Here is a 23295-nt window from a genome sequence, read left to right as displayed (position 1 = left end):
TTGTGTTGTCCCGTTGTGTTTGCGGTACCGTTTCATTCAGCTTCGGCTTAACCTACATAGAGGTTTAACCTATCCTAACCTAACAAAACCTGACCTAACCTTGCCCTGGTTACAGATACAGGCGAATAATGCTGGCAACAAGCGGTTACGAAACTCCAGACATTTACTGTTATTAATGTCAAAATATGAAAGTACGCAAGAACAGGGTGGTCAGCGTAATCGGTTAAGTTAGGTCAGGTTTTGTTAGGTTAGGATAGGTTAAACCTCTATGTAGGTTAAGCCGAAGCTGAATGAAACGGTACCGCAAACACAACGGGACAACACAATCAGTTGAATTGTGTTTCGTGAGGTTAGGTTAGGTTAGGCTAGGTTAGATTTATTTCTAGGTTAGGCTCGAGTTGACCCATTCGATGAAGCACACATTTGCTACTGGGGATATATGCTTCCAGAGCTTTACGTGTAGTTCAATAAATTTCTGTTAATTAAGGTGAGGTGAGGTCAGGTTCTGTTGGGTAAAGTTATGTTAAATGAGTTGATATCAGGCAAGGGTTGATCCTTCACAGTTGTCGACATGTTTTTGAAGTGAAAATTTGCATCACTGGCATTATTTTGAAATTTATTTGCCTCGGTGCATGATTTTTCGTCATTTTTTGAGGTTATGGCTCAACCATGACGTGATGGGTGGTTTTTGATACCGAATTTGAATTCAGTGCCCCAAAATCCATAGGAATCCGTGTTTCTTGTTACCAGATCCGCACACTTTTTTTGTGTGGCTGTGTTATTTATGCCAAGGCCGAATCCGTTTCAAATCAGACAGGGTTCTACACTTGAAATCGTAGTATCTCTTGGGAACGAGATTTGCGGCTTTCTAGAGGAAGTTAGGCAATACCCATTTTTACGATTTTTCCGCCTGTGTCATTGTTTCCGAGAAAAAGTAGAAAATTCGATTGTAAGAAAAAAAATGTTCTGGTCACAAAAGTTATTTAGGCAGCATCAAACTTACAAGATGTATTCCTTATCAAAGTATAAATTCAACAACAAAAAATTGGCAACAAATTTAAGGTTGCGTTTTTTGAGAAAATCTACTTTTATTCTTTTCCGAGAAACCACAAAAATGTTGTGGCTTTTAAATCCTTTTAAAATCCTCTAGTAGATTACGAAAGAAGGCAATAAAAGCTATTAGAATTAAAAATAAAACAATAAATATCTCAATAAGTTCAAAAGATATAGAGGTTTAACGAACAAAATCGTTTTTGTTTTTAAATAAAGCAGAAAATGCAAATACGCATAACTATTGGACATTTTTTATACAATTTGGAAAAATACATATCGCCTAATTTTTTCTAAAAAAGAATATAATATAATTCTTCCTCGAGTGATACTGCGATTTCAAGTGTAGAATACTGTCTTTATATTCATCATTTATAACTTACAATAATATGAATCATATAATATAAAAAAAAGAAAATAGTAGATAAACCATCATATAAATTACACATTTCACAAAATAGTATGTATGGTGAAGTGGTAGAGATTCAATAATTTGTTTCTCGTTATAATGTCAATTTAATAATATTTGTCACAGTATTTGAAATGGTACGTTAGTGTAAAATATTTTTTGAAAATTATTGTGGTAATACTAAATGACTACTTTTACTTTCTCGAAATATAAATAAAACACATCATGACATATTATAGAATATTATAGAACTCTTTTATTCCGAATGATTATCACAAAATTATAATCAGCCATATAATAACAAAAATAAATAATTAATATAAAAAATAAAAGAACAAAAGTTAAGTAAATAAACATTAGGAAAAAGAGGAATACAAGCAGGGTTAAGAAGATGGGAAAAGAACCTATTAATAGAAAAAGGACAACTGACTGTGTAGAAAGAATTATGTGAATAGCATGATTAGATAAAAAAAGAAAAAGAAAAGGTTAAAGATTTAGTTGAAAGTTAGAATAAAGAAAAAATGAAAAAGAAAGGAAATAATGATTTAATAAAAAACATAGAGGAAAAGCGGATGAAAAATCGATAGAAAGATTAAGTTTAAAATAGGAATAAAAAACACGATGGAAAAGAAGACATAAAACTGTATGCAGTTGACAGTACGAATGAATAACAAATAATGGAAAAGAAAAGGAAAAAAGATCAATACATTATAATCATCAGAATAAAATGTTTATATTATATTATTTTTAGATTCCGAACGCGAAATGAATTAAGTTGTTCAGAAAAATTGTTTAGAGCAATGAAAATGATTCTTAAACGGAAAAATTGAATCCGAAAAAGAAAATTTTTTTACATACATATATGTATTAAAGTACGAAGTAGATAAATAAATGAATTATTTACAGTAACAAGTACGTTCTTCTTAAGTTCTCGGGGGATCAGTATCATAACGACACCAAATTTAAAAAAAAAATATTTCTTACAATTAAGTAGGAGCTTTATTTTCTCATTGAGATCATGTAAGTCTGTTATTTTTTTACAAACTCAAGTAATTAGTTAGGTATATTGTAGATACGAAAAATCAAAAAGATTTAGTTAATTATTTTTTAATAATTAAATGGCGAAATTCTCTGTTTAATTTGGTCTCGACAGACCTTTTTAAAATTTGATAGCTTTATCGTCCTCTGAAATAAAATTAGAATCCTTGGGTCATTTTTTGAAAATTAAAATTTGTTCTTATTGAATCTAATATTTTCAATATTCATTCAAATAAACATAATTCAAAAGAAGGTTTCGATGTTCAATATTTAAAACTACGCGTTCCTTTTCTTTAAAACTTGTAGTCAAGAGATCTGGGATACATTGTAGTAAAAACGTGATTGCTTGTGACACGGAATGAATATCACTTTTAGTAGCTGTTTTCAGTTTTTTTATCTAGTAATAAAGATAACGAATTTTCTGTACCACCAACTGTGTAAATAAAATTTTCAAACCAGAATTTCTAAACATTTTTGATAGAAGAGAAATTTTTAATTGTACATGGTTTTTCAATATTGAGGCAAAAACTTAGAATATACTGACATAAGATTTATGAGCAAATTTTTCAGGGTTTCTGTTTTATTTTAAGTTTCGAATATTTCAAAGTACGTCCAGAAAAATCTGGAAGATTTTGCGACTATTTTTTTTATTTTTGAAGGTCTCTACGTTTTTTATGATAATTGAATAATTTCAAAAGATATTTAGAAGCTTTAGAACATTTGAAAAAATTCAAAAATAATTTAAAACTTGTGAAGATTTTTAAAAATGCTGACGAATGTAAACTCGTGAAAATTTTGAAAAAAGACCTTTTTAAACCTAATTTTAAACACAAATTATTTAATTTTGCAAGGCTACAAAAGTTTAGACAAAATTTGAATAAGTATAAGAATTATTTAGAAGTTTTGAAAGGATTTAAAAATAAGTTTAAGCTTGATAACATTTTAAATTTGTTTAAATGTTGTTTTTTAGCTTTTTTGTGTACTGGTTTCGTTACATGAATTGGTTGATAAAAAATATGTTTCATTTCGATCTTAAAAGAATGTTTGAAATAAAAACACTAAGCTCAAATACGTTCCTATCTACATATGATGGTCTATAAATATCCTTAGGATTTTTCTAATTGAGGCATAAATTCGTATCTTAATTTATAAAAAAAAACTTTTGTTGAAATATTGCTTAAATTATGTTTTAAAGTTAGAAATTTTTAGAAATATGTATGTGCATTTTTTGGATAATAACTCTTCCTACTTAGTTAGAAAATGTAACAGGCTAAGTAGAGTGGTTGAGAATCAAGCATAATAAAATCAGTTTTTTAACATTTTTGAAAGAATGTGGGAGATTTTAAGGACTTTTTTTAATTTTTGCAGAATTTTGAAAACATGTTAGACCCTTTTCAGGCCATTTTTGTTAATATTGTAGCAAAATACAAAATTTACTTCATAAAATGGTCATTTTCGTTCAAACCTGTTGGCTTTAAAACTAAATTTTTCTTATTTAAAAACTTTTTTTTAATTAAAAAAATATTATTTTATTACCAAATTTTGTATATAGTGGAAGATATGACAAAAATGAAGATTTGTCCTATGCATTTAGTGCCGTTCTGTGCTCCTCAGCACTCGACGAAGTGAAGTTGGCTAGCGAGGAAATCTAATTTAGAAATATTAAACGTTTTTAAGAGATTAAAAACATTTGCAAACTTGAAAATATTTCCGAACATTTATAACCAAAAAATGTTTTCAAACTTCTGAAAGTCCTTAATATATTTTAAGTTGATTTTAATTTTTCCTGCTATTTCGGATGATCCTGTACAACAAAAAATATCTTTAAATTTCAATGGATTCTTTTTTGGCACTTCTGAAATCTTCAAAAACCTTCAAGAATCTTAGGAAAATTATGTGTACATGAATAACTTTAAAAGCTTAGTTTAAAACTAATTTCCTTGTTCTCAAATCTTAAAATCTAAATTTAGCTTGAATTTAAGCGTTGAAAAGCTTGTAAGAAATAAATAGTTATTCGAATTTTTTCAAGAAAATAAGTATCACCCTCCATATTTTAATTGAAGGGAAGGTTCTTCGTTGATCACAAAGGGTAAAGTTGAATGATAATTCACAATTATTTTGCGATATTTCGTCAGCTTTGTACGCTGTCCTCTTCAGACTAAAATTCTATTTTAAAACACCAAGATATAAAACAACTAAAAGAAAGGGAAGTTTTGAATAATTTAAAAAATAAAATTACAATTCACCTTATATCATTCGACTAAGAATTCACAATAAAATAAAAGATAAGATTGACCAAAAAATCGCCAGCTAATTTAAGAGTGAAATTAATGCTTGCACGTCGTCTTTAAGATGAGTAGGATAACTCAACTTCAACTTTTATTCTTATGTGAACTCTTATTTGAATAATATGAGCCGAATTGTCATTTTTTCCAAAAATTATATCAAACTTCTCGTGTTTGTACTTTTTTTTTATATTTTGGTGTTTTTCAATAAAATTCTAGCCTGAAGAGTCAGCGAATCAAGCTGACGAAACGCCGCAAAATAATTGAGAATTATTATTAAAATTTTTCCCCTGTGATCGACGAAAAATGTTTTTTTTTATTTATTCGAAATTTTTATTTTGTATCAAAAATTTTTTTTTCCTAATGCTAGTTTTATTCCTCAAATTGTTCATTTTTAAATGATTTAATTTAAAAATATAATTTGGATCCCTTTAATTCTTTAAATTTGTTTCATTTTGTCCTCGTTTTTATTGTTGTGATTCATTGAAAAAAATTTCCATCTGATAACGATGGTACACGTTATCTTAAAAAAGTGTTAAAACCCCACTTTTGATCTTGTCCAAACATAAGAAAGGTAGAAATTTAAAGAAAATAACGTCCACGTGGGCGAATTAGAACCACGTTCGTAAGATGATTATTGTATTTTTTTAAAGAACGAGCATACAACCGCCAACCAAAGTAGAGCTCGGTCGGCAATACGGAAATAAAAAGTTGACCAATAAGAATCAAGCAGCGAAAAGTGTCGAAGAGTGTCGAAGTGTGTCGAAGAGTGTCGAGGTAGGTCGAAGAGAGATAAAATGGCAGTTCCAGAGGCGAATGTAAATGTAAATACGAGTGTACACAATTGCACGAGTGTGTAACGTCAAAAGTCAAATAAAAATATTGCCTCGGAGTTGAGCTTTTGTCTGACAGACAGTTATTCCGGCATCTTCCATTTAATCAGCTGCATTGAAACAATTACGTTCCTGAATTCAGCTCTAAGATTCGTCGTTCTCAAGTCTAAAGTTTTTCGGATACACCTGATTGTGTCATTCCACAGTAGATCTTAAAATAATTGCATATCCAACTGGAAGAGATTTTGCCACGTCAGGAGTTTTCATTAATTTTTGCCTTTTTTTTATTCCATTTTAAAATCGATTGCAAAGGTGATTCTCGTTTTCATTACCAGAGAACTACTTTCTACCTGTTTCTACGCTTGTGCTTCACCTAAAGGTGAGTTTTCCCACTTGTATTTATTTATATTTCTATGTACATATGGATACATTTTTGTCCAAACAATGACCGGCTGGCAGGAGTCTATATTGTGTTATTTAATGTCTGTTTTTGTTTTTGTTATGATGGGGTGGAATTATGCAACATAAAGTACAAATTAAAAATAGAAATTAGAAGTGACATATTTAGATTAGAAATGGCAAATAAGTCAGTGGCAACAATTTATCTTTTATTACAATTGCAGTGAGAAGAAAAATTAGTTTTGAAATTGAATAATTTATTAACAAACTAAAATGTTAAATTAGTCCTTTTCTTCAAAATTGGAAATGTCATACGTGTTGGAATAAGGGTGACCAGCCATCCTGACTAATCAGGACCTGTCCTCAACAGATTGAGAGTTGAAAAATGTTCTAAATAATTAACATATTGTACAGATTTCGCGCGATTATTTAAATAAAACTGTTGAACTCGAAAAAGGTATTTGTATAATTTATAAATGTAAAGAATGAAGGTACGATTTTCTTATTTTGTTCAAAATGCAGCAATTTTACTTTTGAACAATTCAATCTTTTACTTGAAAATTCAACCGCTTTTTTGAAAATTTGTCTTTTTAGGCTTAAAATTGAACTATTTCGACTAATATTAATTTTTTTGTTGAAAATTCAACATTTTGGATAATAACTGTTTTTCTTTGTCACGGCTAAATAATCTCGTTTGGTTGGAAATTCCGATTTCTAGTTTAATAATTCATATGTTGTAAAAATTGCATCTTTTTTTGGCTAAAAATGCATTGGTTGAAAACTAATTCTTTTTATCGGGGGCTTTCAACTATTTTGTTAATAAATCTTCTTCATTATTTGAATTCAACTGTTTTAGGTTTCAAATTAAAATTTGTATTGGTTAAAGTATCAACTATTACATATTATTACGTTGAAAATTTAACTTATTTAATTGAAAGTGAAACTACTTTTTACGTTAAATTAATTTCTTTTGGTTGATGATTTATTATTTTGATTAAAAGACCTTTTTGTTTTGGTTGAAAGTTTAACTATTTTGTTGAAAAATCGTTTTTTATTGGTTGAAAATTAATTTTTTAGTCTAAAATTTTGAATATTCCGTTGTTTGTTGAAAATTTATATTTTTTAGTTGAAAATTTATTTTTTTTTTAATAATTTTTCTTAGCTAAAAAATAAGTTCCATTTTTTGTTGAAAACTACGTTTATTGTTGAAAGTTTGTCTTCTTAGTAGAAAATTATGGTTCTAGTTGACAATTCATTTCTTTGAAGTGTTTAAAATAATTTTTTTAACTACTTGAAAATTTAGTCATTTTGTTGAAACTATGTTTTTGTATGTTTTAAAATTAATTGTTTAATTTATAGTTTATCTTTTTTGATTGAAAACTTTTTTTGGGTTAAAAACTAAACTTTTAACTGAACAAATAACTTTCATTTTTGGATTGGAGCTTTATCTTTTTTTGGTTGAAAATTACGTACTTTTTTGCAAATTTGTCTAAGGTAGAAAATTAATCTTGGTTAAAAACTAGTTTTTTTTTGCCGAAAATTCAACTATTTGATTCAGAATTCATTTTTTTGTTGAAGATTGATAGTTATAGTTGAAAACTCATATCCTTAAGTAAAATATGAAGTATTTTGTTTAAAAAATCGTCTAGGTGCAGTGGCTTAGTTAGCTCCGAGGGTGCCCTCTATTAAAATTTCTTGGGGCCCCTTTGTAGGAAAATAAACAAAAACATTCTTACAAAAACCTCGGGGGCCCCGCGTATCAATGATACGGCTGATACGGCGTTAGTTTCCCTGGCTTGGTGAAAAATTAATTTTTTGGTTGACAATTCGTTTCTTTGAAAAGTTTGAAATAATTTTTAAATTCGGTTGAAAATTGGTTTTTTAAGTTTAAATTTTTTTTAACTGTAAATGTAACTTTTTTTTGCTGTCAAGAATTCAACTATTCGGTTAAGAATTAATTTTCTTTTAATATTCATCATTATAGTTAAAAATTTATTTTTCTGCTTGAAAATCTCGTCTTCTTGGTAAAAAATTATCTTTTTGGTTGGCAATTATTCATTTTTTTGAACAATTTTGTTTCAATCACTTTCGAATTAAAAAAAAAATTCTAAATTTAAAACGTTAATAAATATATCGACAATCAGTCATTTTTGTTTTTGTGAATTTCTAGTCGTTTAATCACTTTTTTTAAAACTTGATTGTATTTAAAATTTTAAAACGTTCGATTGCTCAAAATTTGAACCATTTCAAATTTAAGAATTGTTGGAAATTCAGATTGTGGTTGTGAATAACTCTATTTCAAACTTTAAAAGGTAAGGAAATTTAATATTTGTTGAAGGGAGCGCACAAGAATGACGCAATGAACCTAGGGGGGAAGGGGGTCTACTGTAGTGCAGCGCCTATATTAAAGTTACATACAATTACTATAGAAAAATCTTTACATGGGGTGGGGGGAAGCCAGGGAAACATGTTATGTAATACAATGAAACTCTTCAATGCGTAACAGGAGCTGCGCTATAATGAGTTAGTTCTCACCCACCGTCCGCCCCAAAATCGGCGCTATAGAAGTGTCACTGTACTTGAACGCTCCCCCAACTTGAAATTTGTTAAAATGTGGGTCTTAATCCGGCATTCCTCAAAAATTAAAATCTCTCAAAATGAGTTGCAGTCTTGGATTTAAGACCGGCTTTGATTCTGAACTGCGGCTCAAATCCATGCTCTCCTAGCGTAAACACCATGGCCGTGTCGCCAAGTTGCGCAACGTTCGCTATATAGCATTGTATTTTTTTATATAAAATAAGTTTTGATAGCTATATCTTCTAAATGAATGAAGGCATGATGTTTTATTTATTAATTTTGCAGGGAGTTGTATATCCTTCATTTCTCATAGCGCATGCAAAAGTATCAGTATGCCCCAGAAAGAAGCAATTTTGACATCACAATTTTTTTCAAATTTATTTACCTATTTTTAAATATTTCGAAGAGATTTAATTATCGCAATATGCTTAACATTTAGAGCCTTTTCTAGGTGTAAAAATGAAGAGTTTATGACGATAATTCACTACTCCAGTATTAATAACCGCCCAAAAAATCCAAAATTTAGTTTATTCAAAAACGGCTCTAACGACTTTATTTTTGTCTCAAAATGACCGTGAGGCATTACAATAATGAAAACAGAAAAATTAGAAAGATGCAAGAACTTTTGGGTTGAGTTTCACCGTAGCCCACCATGTACTGATATCAACAAATTCCTACAATCCCGTAGGATTCCCCGGCTTTTCTTCCACAAAAATGAAAATGTTTAAAAACTGAATTCGGAGATGCAATAAAATATCAAAACGGACGTCCCCAGACTCTTTTTTGAGGGATAATATCAAAAAAACTTTATTGTGCTAAATAAAAATGTTATGCATATGCATTATTTTTGAGGTTACGTCGTTTTTCATCCCTGCCTTTCCGATAATCTGGAAATTATTTTTGAAATAAACTTTTTTGATTGCCTGCAAACAAGGTTAGTTCCGGGACATTAGTTACTAAGTTTATTTGTATGTTCAAAGTTTACGGCCAAAAATATTGTGTAGTTTGGAAGTAACGCTCGGATGAATTGTAACACACATAACCTCGAAATATACACACACGTTGTTAGCAATATCCAAATTTTAAAAAAAACACATACACACAAAAAGTGTGTGGGGACGTCTGTTAGCATGTTCGCTATCATTTCCCAAATTTTTAAGACAAAATATTTATTATTCTAGAAAAAAAGCCGGGGGAACCTAGAACTGGTAAAATCGACAATTTTCAAAGTATCACGTGCCCTTAAAACAATTGACTTATTAATTGGCTTTCTTCATATCTGAGTATTAATCAATTTTTTACAAGCATCGTTTAAGAATATTTTAAAAAAATTTTTAAATATAACTAGAAGGACGTATTGTAGTAAAATATTGAATTTCAAAAGTGCAGTTTCGAGTTCAATTTAGAAAATTTTAGAATATAAGGTAAATCAGTTTTAAATAAAAACTAATTATATTAGTTTGTATGCATCTTAATTTTAAATTGTTTAAAATGGAACATAAAAAAATGTATGTACAAGTTCAAATAAAATTTAAAATTGTTCAATTTTGGAAGTTTTGCATTTTAAATTGCACGATATTGAAGGTGTTTGAAAAGATTGTGTAATTCTAAGCACTTCACAAAAAATATTTAGCTTTTTGCGTTTCGTGTTTGTAAATTAATGGAATAGTTTTTATTTTCGGTGAACGGTTTTCAAATATTTGATAAAATATTATTAAATTATTATATAATATTATGATACATATTATTTTAAACTTAAAAGTTGTCTCGAAGTCCTTCATTTGGAATGCTTCAATTGCAGTCTACTTTAAAAAATGTAAAATAAAAAACTTCACCGTGGAAAACTTTAATTGTTAAGTTTTAGTAACCAGAACAAAATAGGTAAAACTCCTATCTTTTTGATTAACAAAATACATGTTGTAAAGACTAATGGGACAATGTTCCAGAAATTAAAACAAAATCCGAAAACAGAACTGGTAATTTTTTGTTTTAATTTTCGTGAATTTCTTTGCCATATTTTAGAATTACCTCATATATATTTCTACATTTTATCGCATTTTCCTAGGGCTTATGGAGGGGAAATATGTAATAAAAAAGTAGGACCTGAGTAACAGATGAATATTTTTTCAGAATGTTATAAACTGTATTTAACCATGACCCACCATGCAGATTGAGTTTTAAAAATATGGGTGTAGTAATTCAGAAATATCTCCAGAAAAAATCATGCAAAAATTCAAAACTTCTTTGTCCGCATATTTTTCATCAGAAAACCTTTTTTAATTTTTCTGGAAAATAGTTCCTTAAGCCTATACAACACATATATTGTTCCCTAAAATGTGTTAGGCCGTTGTCGAGAAAAACTGCTATTTTCATTTCCAACGTCGGCCGTCATAAAATTATCAACTTTTTGTGCGCCTTCATTCTCAATTTCTTTGTAAATAAATATTTTTCGGATTTTGCAAAATACTGAAAGTTTAAATTATAAAGTTTTATTTTGCATAGTAAACTAAAACAATTATATAAATAATTTAAAGTTAAAATACATTAAGGAAAAAAAGTTGTACATTTGGTGACGCAACCTTTTTTTTAAATCAGTATTTCCTCTACAGATAATGTTTATGTTTCAATGTTTATCGTGAAAGCCATAAATGGCAATACGCCTCACGAAATCTCCAGGTTAAGCGTAAAAACATTCGTTCTAAAGAAATTTTATTTTACGTAATTCAGATATTTCAAAATTCTCAATGTGAGTTTCTTCAATTTCGTACTACCTACATTATTTTTATTGATTAGCTCTCCCTTTTTTTTAGTCTTGTAAATTTATAATTTATATAATAGATATACATATTAGTATGTTTAACTATTTAATTTATTAACGCTCTTACGAATAACGCTTCATTTACGAGATTAAAATTTTATATTGTTTCAAAATTATGACGACTTTATAACTTCAACTTCATTTGACAAATTAGAAAACCTTCAAGTTTGAATTTTCGGAAATTTAAACCATTTGCAATTTCAAGAATTCAACAACTCTGTGATAACGAAATTATACTAGACCTTGGACTAACATATACACATATTTTCAATCACGTTGTTTTTTGTCATATTGAATTTTAACATTTTATTTTTCCGTCAACAGTTTGAAAGGAAAGTAAATCTAACAGCAATGGACGACGAGGGTTTTGATCCATGCGAATGCATGTGGAATCACGACATGGCAATGCAGCGTCTTTTGTCCATTGTAAGTCGTGACAAGAATAAAAAGCAAGAAATAATTGTTTAAAAGTTTTGTATTATTCAACTAATGAAACATTTTGGTTAGAATTTCGAGCCTTTGTCTTGTTTAAACATCACACAGATGTCAAAATTATTTTTCCATGGTACCACGTGTTTTAAATTGTGCAATATAATTGTGAGGCTTATGCTAAAAGTTCTCTACTCAGCAGTTATGCAAATTGCACCATAATTGTATAATCGAGTACATTATCTGTACTGATATAAAATTGCTAATATTTTCAAAAAGAGAATTTTTTATTTTTCTAAGCAACCGTTCAAATCATCCTTTTGAAAATATTAAATTTATTCAGCAAAAAATAAATACAACTTACGTGTAAAGTGCCTGATGCTTTCAGTTTTAATTTTATTTATGTATTTCACATACAATTTTCTAATTTTTAATTTCTTAAATAAATTATTGACTTTGATAAAAGTTTAGTAAAGGCGGCCATTTTTCATCAGAAAGAAAACTGAAGCCATTTATTTAAAACTTATTTTTACTTTTATGGAAAATATTATAGTTTTTTATTTTTTATTTCGATTCCTAAGCCTTTTTCTATATTATGATTTTAGTTGCGGCAAACACAGGCTTACTGTACTGACAATGAGTGTCTCTCCGTCTCAAGGTGTATGTATATTTACGTAATAAAAACAAACCGCAGCTTAAGATAAAAAGGAAAATCGGCCGCAGAAAATTTGCGATTTGAAAAAATGTATCGCTAAAAATATATAGAATTCGGGTTGTATGTATTGTGATTTTTTTTACTTGAGATACATTTTTCAGTTAAAAAATTCAAGGCAGCGCAGGCAGTTGGGAGAGTCCATTTTGTAAAGAAAGTTCAGATTTGAACGTTATTAAGCATCTTTTTACTAGCCAGTTATCGTGTTAAATTCTGTCTAATTTTAATTGGACATCATTTTAAATACTATCGAGGCATTTACATATTTATTTTCTTTGACCTATGCACAACAAACATTTTTCTTTAAAATGCAGTTTTTTAATTTCTCGTTTGAGTAAAAATATTGAGAAAAGTACATGAATATACACCGATAAAGTGTTTCATAGCTCTAATTTACCATAATATAAATTTTAAGTGTCGCAAATTTTTGTAGCAAACACTCGAGATTGTCATACTACAAATAATTTTTTATTTTAGTGCCAGGACCATCATCCACTCCAAGCAACAACTTTTTCATGATGTTTTTGATGTTCGGGATGTTCATTCTTATGTATGCTCTTAGGCCAAGGTCCCTCAGATCAAAAAATAAGGAAGACATGAAAGCTAAACGTAACCAGCCCGTGAGTACAATTATTATTACCTAAAGCATTTACATTAAATATTTGTTGAATTGTTCAAAAATTAAATTTTTGGTTTAAATTGATGTAAATTTAGAAAATTGAAAGTATTCGATTTTATTTTGGGAAAGAAATCCATACACCACCATACTGCATGGTATTTGAGATGTTTTAAACAGTTATACGAATGCACCTGAAAAATATTTGTTTAATCTGAAATATTTTGTATTATTTACTAAAATCGAGAAATCGACTTAATTGAGCTTCGATTATGTAATATATTTCCGCATATAAGTGTATTATACTTATATTATAATTTTAAAAAATATATTTATTTCACGTGTTACGCAAGTTTTAAAATATGTATTTTCGATTATTGTTTATCACTTCAGTGTGTGATTAAAGACAAGTTTTGTCACGCATATACAAAATTATTTTCCTTGCGATATAAATTTTGCAAATGCATATACACTGGGAAAAACCTAAGTTTTTGGATTAAAAAATGAAAAATTTTCAAATCACAACATTTTTTCTTTGATTTAAAAAAAAAATAATCAAATTTGCGAAGGACCCAAAAGGTTATATGTACATTTGAACAAAATAATTAAACCTTTTTTTATATAAAACTTTACTGAACTTTCAAAATACGTTTAAAATTATGTCCTGTGTAAACCTTAAAAGGAAATACATAATTAAAAAAATAATAATTTAAAAGCTCAAAGCATTTAAAGAAAACAATCCTTTCTTTTACATTTATCTTCGGTTTTACTGTTTCGTGAAGAAAACAGCATTCTTTCAGTTTTTCAAAAAAAAAAACCGCTTTGAAGGCGCGTGATGTCACACCATGTGTTTCATGTCATGAGACCGCCACTGTGCCGTTTAAAAAATCGATATTTCCGGTTGATATATGTCACTTTTTAATAAATTATTAAATAAACAAAATTGCTTTTTAAATTCACATTTAAATTCTTTGAGAGTCAAAGTTTATAAATAGCTTAACTGTAAGGTAAACAGCATTTTTGTGTATTGTTAAAGATTTCACGAAAGTTAAAAAAAAAATTTTTTTACAATTTTGTAAACAAATATTGTACCCTCGGCTGAGGTATCGTTGGAATCTTTGTTTAAACCATGTGCATGTGTTGAAATAATTTGTTCTATGACATGTAAAGTCCGAGATAAAACAGAATAACCTTGGGCAAGAATCTCGTATCATACTATGAACGCAGTTTTAAATAAGTGTATGTTTGTTGATCCAATGTACTCTTTATGCAGGCATCAATTGTAATTTCAGTAATAATTTAAATCAAGCTATTGTTTTACACATTGGGTATGAAAACTTTCTTTTGAAATGGTATGCACATAGAAAATCGGAATTTATTGAAGCAGTTTAAAGTTGTACTCCACTCCCACTCCCCCTCCCACTCTTAATAATTACGTGGTTAGCAATGACAGCCTACTTGTATTTTCAGAAGTCATTTGTTTTTCATTTGTTTTGTACATATTTTCATGAAGAACATGACACACATCATTAGGAATTCAGTTGTAGTTGAAGGACAGGAACAAAGAATGTCACATTTGTGTGCTGAATAAAACTGACAAAAAATTGAGATTAATTAATGTAAAATTTTATTATTTAGCCAAAGACACGCATATTGAATATAATTAAAATTTGTATTTTACACGAGCGAAATTATCTTTATTTTCAATTATCATTCAAAAGTTGTATTTTTACAATAGACGAAAAATTATCATTTTTCAATCTGTTCATTGCATTATTTAAATTTAAATAATTATTTTTGGAAAAAACAAAACATGCACCCTAAGGTCAATTTTTTCTTCTCCAATCAAAAATCTCAACTTTTTTTATTTTTAATCTAGTGATATGACAAATTTCACTTTAAAATCGACGCTTTAGATGTTTTCTATATTTTTGGAGATATATTTTTACCTCTTAAAGAGGTAAAAATTCAATTTTCTTAAAAAAATACTTTATTATATTTTCAAATCTACTGATTAAATGGTATGATTAATTATTTATGTAAATCAAGTTACTTACCAGTCAAAAATTTATAAACTCTCGTTATTTTCAGTATGTTGACGATTCATTTCGTGTTTTTAGTAAGAAAATGAAATTAATAAAATATTTTAAAATACAAATTTAGTGGTATCGAGTAATAAAATTTGCAATATAAGGATTACTACAAAATCCGAATTTCAAAATCTCTGTCTTTCCCTGACTTTTTCCTGACGGTCCTAAAATTTTCTTTTAGGTGTAAAAACATCCTTACACCTGAGAGATCAATAATATTAATGTAAACCAAATTTTTGTTCTTGAACATATTTCATCTAAAAAGACAACAATTTTCAAGCAACTAGTCGATTTGTGAACTTAAAAAGATCAATTTTGAACAAAAATTAAAGAATTACATTTTCCTTTAAAATAATTGATAAGCATAAAAAAATTAATTTTTTTCAATGAATGATTGAATTAAACCAAAAAATACGAATTTTCAACAAATAATTTGAATACTTGAACAAAACAAACTAATTTTCAAACCAAAAAGAGGAATTTTCGACAAAAAAGTTCTATTTACAACCCAAAAATATGCACTTTATATCAAAGTAATTGAATTTTCAACTAAAAAATATCAATCTTCTTGTAAGAATGGAATAGTTATATTTTCAGTAAAAAAAACTTCATTTTAAACAAAAAATAAATAAATAAAATTGATCCATAAATCAACAAAATAGTTCTATTTGATACCAAAGAAATGAATTTCTAACTAAAATAACGAATACTCAATGAAACAAATTATTTTTAAACCAAATATTTCGATTTTCACCCAAAAGATGAATTTACAACGAAATAGATCAACCTTTAACCAAAAGGGTGAACTTTTAATCAAAAAGGTTACATTTCTATCAAAGAAGACAAGCTTTCGACGAAAAAAGGAATAGTTAAATTTCCAGAAAAAAATTTATTTTAAATAAAAAAAATGCCAACTAAAGAAATTAATTTTGACAAAATCCATGAATTTTCAAACAAATTTTGAATTTTTTAAAGGATTTTAATAATTTGAACAAATTTCCAACCGCAAATTTCCTGCCAAAAAAAGAGTATTTTTTATGAAACACATGCATTTTTAAACAAATTTTGAGTTTTGAATTAATGTGCAACCTAATAGTTGAATTTGCAACTAAAGAGATGAATTGTCAACCAAATAGGTGAATTAGTCGTCCAGAAGATTAATATTCTATCAGAAAAGGCAAAGTTTCAACAAAGAAGAGAAATTTACAACAAAATAGTTCAATTTTCAACTGAAGATACATTTTCAGTCAAACATAAAATAATTAAATTATAAGTTAAATTAAATAATTTACAAAAAAGAAATGGAACAAAATAGTTAGATATGAAAAAAAGGGTTTTCAACTAAAATGGTGAATCATAAACCAAACAAATGAACTTTTAAAAATGTAGTTTTATTTGCGACTAAGTAGTTGAATTCTAAATTAAAAAAAGTTTTTAAGTCGCTAGTCACAAATTGAAAAAATCTTGAAAATTTAATCAAATCGGTATGTTGGGAGAAAATCCCAATAGAAAAAAATAACCTGTAAATTCAAGATTTTTTCATTTTTCTTTCTAAGAGATATTCGCCTTGAAAAATTAGAATTTTTAATATAACTAGTAAAAAGGAACCATTTTTGGTAAGTTTCGGTCTTCAAAATTATTATTTAAATCTCAATAATACATTGAAAATATGGAAAAAATTTTATTTTTTATTTATTGTAGAAACACTAATTTGACTTCCATTTATCAATGAAGTTATTTGTACCCATGTCAAATTTCAGTTGAAATACTGTTGCATCCGTCTGTCCTTTCGAGCTAAATTTCTTATCTTTTTTAAATGTTAAAAATATATAAGTACGTGTCGAATTATAACAAACTCGGTGTATCATGTTTGGTTAATGAGAAAAACAATGTACCTATTTTAAAGAATTCTAAGTCAATGACAAAAATGATTCCATTTACATTGAATTTAGTGGAATTTTCTTGCTATAATAAAGAAACTTCTGTGAATTATATATAACGTTCTCAAATCATATAATAACAAAATGCTGGAAGATAAACCGATTTTCTTTAAAGAAAAGGTTCTAGATTTATCTAAAAGTGTAACGGATCAAACGCGTTTATAAATATTTACCTCGAAACGGAAATAGCCTAATGATATAATAATAAATTTGAAGAAAGTAAGTTAACAATCATAAAAGTGGATTCGGACAATGAAATATATTAGGAATTGACTTGAAAAATCTCTACAGCTTTTAATTTTCATTCGACTAGAAAATTTCTTTTTTGAAATTCAAAAAAATAAAATTTGCAACAGATTCCTTGAAACAAATTTCTTATTTTATTACTATTCAATTTCATTTTTTAACGTAAAATTTCACGGATAAAAAGTGCCATTGAATCAACTGTCGTAGTTTAAAAGTTTACACATTTGAATCAGTAAAAAGTCTGCTTTTAAACGTTGCTTATAGATTCATCCTCATTTTTTCTCAGTGTGTATAAAAAGTCATGTTCTTAAAAAATTGTTTATTCTGTAACTGCGAATATTATATGTTGCCAACGAGCTTAAATAAATGCAGTTTTACTTGCAGAATAGAAGTAATCGATTAGTTAATTTACTTACTTTGTGTAAATGCGTATTTTGGGTGTTTTACGCCAGATATTTTAAAACTGAAAAAAACTGTAAATATAAAAACCGGAAATGTCAAATAATTTAGAAGTTTTTGAAATTAACATAAAATTATCTATTTTCCTATAATTGAAGTAGAATGTAACAAACAAACAAATGAAACTATATCAACCCGACTTCAATTTCTTAGATTATTAAATAAATTTAAATTAAAATCAGTGCTTTTTTTGGTAGAAAAAGTAATCCAAAAAAGGAGTAATTTTAATATGAAGCATTTTAATATTCTAAAGGAATCAAGTCGGCTTGATGTACAATTATGTATATTTATTTTGAAGAATCCAACGTTTCAGCGTGTCTAAATTTGTACTGAAAATTGGAATAAACGATTGCATACCTCTAATATTAGCATATCTCTTTTCTAAACTAATAAAAAAGCAAGGACAATATTTTGGATAATTGATGGACATTTATATCTTAACTTCAGAATTAATGTATAATATTTTGTACCAAGCCGTTGGAATTTTGTTACAAAATGCCAATTTCCGACCGAAAACGCTTAAATAACCTAAAGTTTAGGTTTAATTTTTTTATTCAGAAGATTTTCGTTTAGAGTACTCGGTTTCCGTTAAAAAACGCTTATATAACCTACTTTCTTCAAATATTTATTATTGTAACTATTCTTTAAAATCGAATGAATTTTTTATCCAATTACCAATTTCATTGGGAAAAAATCCAAAAATTGTGAATTTATTAACTTTGAATGATAATCTAAATAATAATCAAAATCTTATCATTTTTATGATTAAAAATACCAATTTTTGGCGAAAAACACTGGAAATTATATAACAAAAAATTAATTACAAAGTTGTGAGTCGTGTTCTTTGAAATATATATTTTTTTAGTACAAAAATTCAATTTCCGACGAATAACGCTTAAATAATGAAATTTTTTTAATAGTTTCTGAAATCTTCTTCAAATAGTATTTTTTTTAAATTCTAGACTTTTCGAATTTCGAAGTAAAACACCAACGTAACCTAAAATTGTTCAAAAATGGTGAATCTTCTTAAAAATCTAATAACTTTTCAATTAAAATATTAATTTCCTACCAAAAATACCTAACACTATCTTAAGTTGTTCAAGCTTTTAAATGTGATTATTTTTAAGAAAAATGAGTGGATTTAAATCTTTAATGATTTTGGTTAAAAAATTAGAAAAATACCAATTTGAGGTGAAACCGGTGAAACATACTAACATAACCTAAAGTTGTTTAATTTATGTTTTAAAATAAAATCTTTTTGTTTAAAACGGTAACGTAGCCAAAAATTGTTTAAAAATTATGAAACTTCAAATCTAATCATTTTTGTTTAAAAATGTCGATTTCCGGGAAAATATACAAACAAAACTGAAAAACATAAATTGTTGAAAAATTTGTAATTATTGAAATTTGATAATTTGTTATTATCAATACCCATTTACGGTGTAAAATGTTCACATAATATAAAATTGTTGAAAAATTGGAGTCTGGTTGGGGATTTTTGTTTAAAAATTCGAATTTCCGGTTAGAAAGTAACACAACCTAACATTTTTAGAAATTTTAAGTCTTTTTCGAAGCTTTACGATTTTGTAATAATATTCTTCTTAAAAAAAAACACTAATTTCCGGCGAACAGGACTAACATAAAACATGTATAATATTCACAATAATCTTTTAGATAATTTTAGTTTTAATTTTACCGCGCAAGAGTATTTAAAAGGCCATAGCTATGTGCTACGTGTACCGGAATTTCGATACAAATGACCTCAGTTTTCGGTATTATTTAACTATACTATATTATTATACTCTCTATTTAAAAAGTACAAATGTTTGTCTATTCGTATAAGGTGTTCTATGACTTTTCTTATTAAAAGCTATTATTTCACAATTTTAAATTTAAGATATAAATCAACTTCAAGTAATGAAAAGCCAATCAGATTTGAAGAACAGTGATTGCGAGGTACTCGAAACATATCGTTACACCAACTTTTTTTGGATAAGAATATACGATTTTTTCAAATAAATAAAAACGATTGAGAAAGTTTAAGTGTGTGTGTGTGTGTGTGTGTGTGTATTCTTATCGAAAAAAGGTGGTGTAAGGATATGTTTCGAAAATCTCGCGATCACTGTTCTTTAAATTTGATTGGCTTTTCATTACTTGAAGTTGTTTTATAGCTTAAATTTGAAATTGTGAAATAATCGCTTTTAATAAGAAAAGTCATAGAAAACCTCATACGAATAGAGAGACATTTGTACTTTTTTATTTTTATTCAATTTCAATGATTATAAATTTTTCAACAATTTATGTTTTTCAGTTTTGTTTGCATGTTTTCCTGGAAATTGCCATTTTTAAACAAAAACGATTAGATTTAAAGTTTCATCATTTTCAAACAATTTTTGGTTACGCTACCGTTTTAAACCATAATTTGTATTTTAAAACATAAATTAAGCAACTTTAGGATATGTTAGTATGTTTCACTGGTTTCACCACAAATTGATATTTTTCTAATTTTTAAACCAAAATCATTAAAGAATTAAATCCAATCTTTTTTGTTAAAAATAATAAGATTTACAAGCTTGAACAATTTAAGATTGTGCTAGGTATTTTTTGTAGGAAATTAATATTTTAATTGAAAAGTTATTAGATTTCTAAGGAGATTCACAATTACTGAACAATTGTCGGTTTGAATTGAATTTTTTTATTGAAAAAAAGATATTTAAAAAAAGACGATTCATAACTTTGTAACAATTTTAAGTTATAGGCTGGTTATTTACAGTGAAAATCGATATTTTTATTAAAAATCATTAGATTTCAAAGAAGGTTTATAATTTTGGAACAATTGAAAGCTATGTTAATCGATTATTTTAAACAAATAATTCAATCGCAAAGAAAACTTACAATTTCGATTAATTTTTGGTAACATTATGCTAGTGTTTTTCTTCGAAAATTGGTATTTGTAATTACAAAAATTATAAGATTTTTCAGATTATGATTATTATTTAGATTATCATTTAAAGTTAATAAATTCACGATTTTTGGATTTTTTTCCTATTTTATACCGGAAATTAGTAATTTTATAAAAAAAAATTCATTCGATTTTAAAGAATAGTTAAAATACTAAATATTTGGAAAAAGTAGGGTATATTAGCGTTTTTTAAAAGAAATTGTTGTAAATTGGTTGGAAATTGACATTTTCAAAGAAAATTCCAACGGCTTGGTACAAAATATTATACAGTAATTCTGAAGTTAAAATATAAATGTCCATCAATTATCCAAAATATTGTGTTAAATATTGTGTATAATAAATGTTGTGTTTTCTAATACATGAAAATAAAATTTTATTTCCAGGATTCGAATGATGATCCTCCAACACCTCCACCAACTGTCAACTGAACACCGGTTAGCAACTAGAAACGTTCGTGATTGCAGTTTAAGCGTTTGATAGAATTATTTAACGACGAAACTAACAATCAGTAATTTTGCATTTGAATTTGACTGGGCTATCAATGCGGACACGATTCAATAGTATTACTAACTTTAAATGGAAACCAGAAAATAAAATTGGTGCTCCATTACACAAAAAAGGCTGTGCCACATTAAAGCGCAGTAACTGATGATTCAAATAGTTTAAAACGAAACGCTTAACTGACAGTAAAGAAACAGTTTAATGATGAACATTTTTAACTTCATCTTTTTTCTTCGTGAAAAGACTTGTATATAGCTAAACTTTATACAGTTTTATAAAGCGATTAAATACGAATTTTATTCTTTATACACGCACTTATCCATACATCTTATACATGGTTTCAAAGTATGAAATCACGTGATCAGTTACTTTGTTTTAAATTGGAATGGCTAAGTCTTCCTGAAAATTGTGCGGTCTGGATATCGCATGCTCGCAGCCCAAAAGCTGCGGTTTTTAAAGTATCTATAGTCTATCTTTTGGGATGGGTTCATTCTTATTCAACTTTCTGACCTTCGTTAAAAATTTTTAGAGCAAGAGTTCAGAGAGTCGAACTTTGAACAGTTTTGCGATTTAATCCAGGGTCTTTCATTATTTTAAAAATCTCGAGCTAGAATCTCTATAATTCCAGGTGAATTATTGTAAAATTGTTGACCCTTTATTTAAGAAAAAGATGGGGCACTTGTGAAATAATCTCAGAAATATAAAAGAAATAATTATTGTAATTTATTCTATGGTGCGGAAATATTTATTTTTGATTTAATATTATTTGAACGATAGTCGAATAAAGGGTCGGTTGCAAGTGGTTGTAAATTTATATTTTATCAAGCACGTCTATGCCGTTTTGTGAAAACAGATTTAATTCAAATCATGGGCGGCGCTATACAATGGAGTGGACCGTGCATAATCTATGATCCAAATTTTTCAGACCATAGAATTCCAGTGTTCACATATATTTGTAGCACCTCCCCTCATTTGAATAAGATGTTATTTAGCTAATTTTACTTGTAGATTATTATCTACCATGTGCAATATAAATACAAGTTTTTAAAATTAGTTTTGTAGAGACAAACGATTTCTTTGTAAAGATGTGAATAAAATCCAAACCAAGATTGTACATTCCTGCATAATATTTTGAATAATAAAGATCAGATCATTATTTTTTGTTATTATCACTATATTAAAAGTATTTAGGAAAAACACCTGCAAAGCGTGCCAAAGTGGAAAGGCGCAAGAGACAATTTTAAAAAAATTGTATTTCCTCGAGAGCAGGTTTCTTTTTTTTCCTCTTGAATCTGGATTACTCTTTCCAAACATTTTGAAACTCAATTTTACAACATTATTCAACACTAGATGAGTGTCTTTATCTTTAAATTGAAAATTCGATTTTCGAGAATGTTTTCTCGCAAACATTTAAAAAAAAAGTAGCATAAAGTTCCGAAAAAATCGATAAAAAGCCGAATGACGTTTTTCATACATCATTATTATTGATTTTAACATATTTACTGTACAATCAAAATAAACTTTTAGGTCAGGATAATTTTTGAACAATTGCTATTTAGTTTCAAGGATTCCAAATCTGGGGTTTGAATATTTCTTCTTGAACAGTTGAACTAATCAACTTGGACTTAATTTCAAATGAAAGAAATAGATCAAATTATCATTTACATTCATTTTAAATACTTTTAACTTGAAATTACTCAACAAATAATGCTTCAAATTTGAATATGAAATTATTCATTTTTTCACGAAAATGGAGGAATAATAGGGGACTAAAATCTTTTAAATCAAATTAACATAGATTCTAATATAGTTGAATTTTTAAACCAGAAACGAAGTTTTAAAAAGAGTTGAGAATCGTTGACTTTCAAACTCGAATAGTTTAATTTAAGAAAGAAAAATTTGGAACCAAATAGTTAAAATTTTCAAGCAAA

At 27.5% G+C, this 23295-nt stretch overlaps 1 protein-coding gene across 1 annotated transcript; it reads left to right on the top strand.

Annotated features, from left to right (window-relative positions):
* Window positions 1–5585: 5585 nt before the first annotated feature.
* On the top strand, window positions 5586–22520 carry LOC117167728 (small integral membrane protein 14). The gene is made up of 5 exons (XM_033352880.1): window positions 5586–5994; window positions 11734–11835; window positions 12444–12498; window positions 13028–13170; window positions 21247–22520. Exons 2-5 carry the CDS (start codon window positions 11761–11763, stop codon window positions 21289–21291), a joined length of 318 nt encoding a protein of 105 aa, XP_033208771.1. The 5' UTR covers window positions 5586–5994; window positions 11734–11760; the 3' UTR covers window positions 21292–22520.
* The last annotated feature ends 775 nt before the right edge of the window (window positions 22521–23295 follow it).

This window comes from Belonocnema kinseyi, chromosome 1, assembly GCF_010883055.1.
Source record: "Belonocnema kinseyi isolate 2016_QV_RU_SX_M_011 chromosome 1, B_treatae_v1, whole genome shotgun sequence".
NCBI classification, from domain to species: Eukaryota; Metazoa; Arthropoda; class Insecta; order Hymenoptera; family Cynipidae; genus Belonocnema; species Belonocnema kinseyi.
Note: the sequence above shows the minus strand (reverse complement) of the source record. Positions and strands in the feature narration are given on the sequence as shown.

Excerpts from the sequence above, each read along its gene's own strand:
- LOC117167728 (XM_033352880.1), top strand. The coding sequence starts at position 11,761 with ATGGACGACGAGGGTTTTGATCCATGCGAATGCATGTGGAATCACGAC. Across the intron at positions 11,836-12,443 it reads TGCAGCGTCTTTTGTCCATT|TTGCGGCAAACACAGGCTTA; the intron begins GTAAGTCGTGAC and ends TTATGATTTTAG. Across the intron at positions 12,499-13,027 it reads GTGTCTCTCCGTCTCAAGGT|TGCCAGGACCATCATCCACT; the intron begins GTATGTATATTT and ends TTTTTATTTTAG.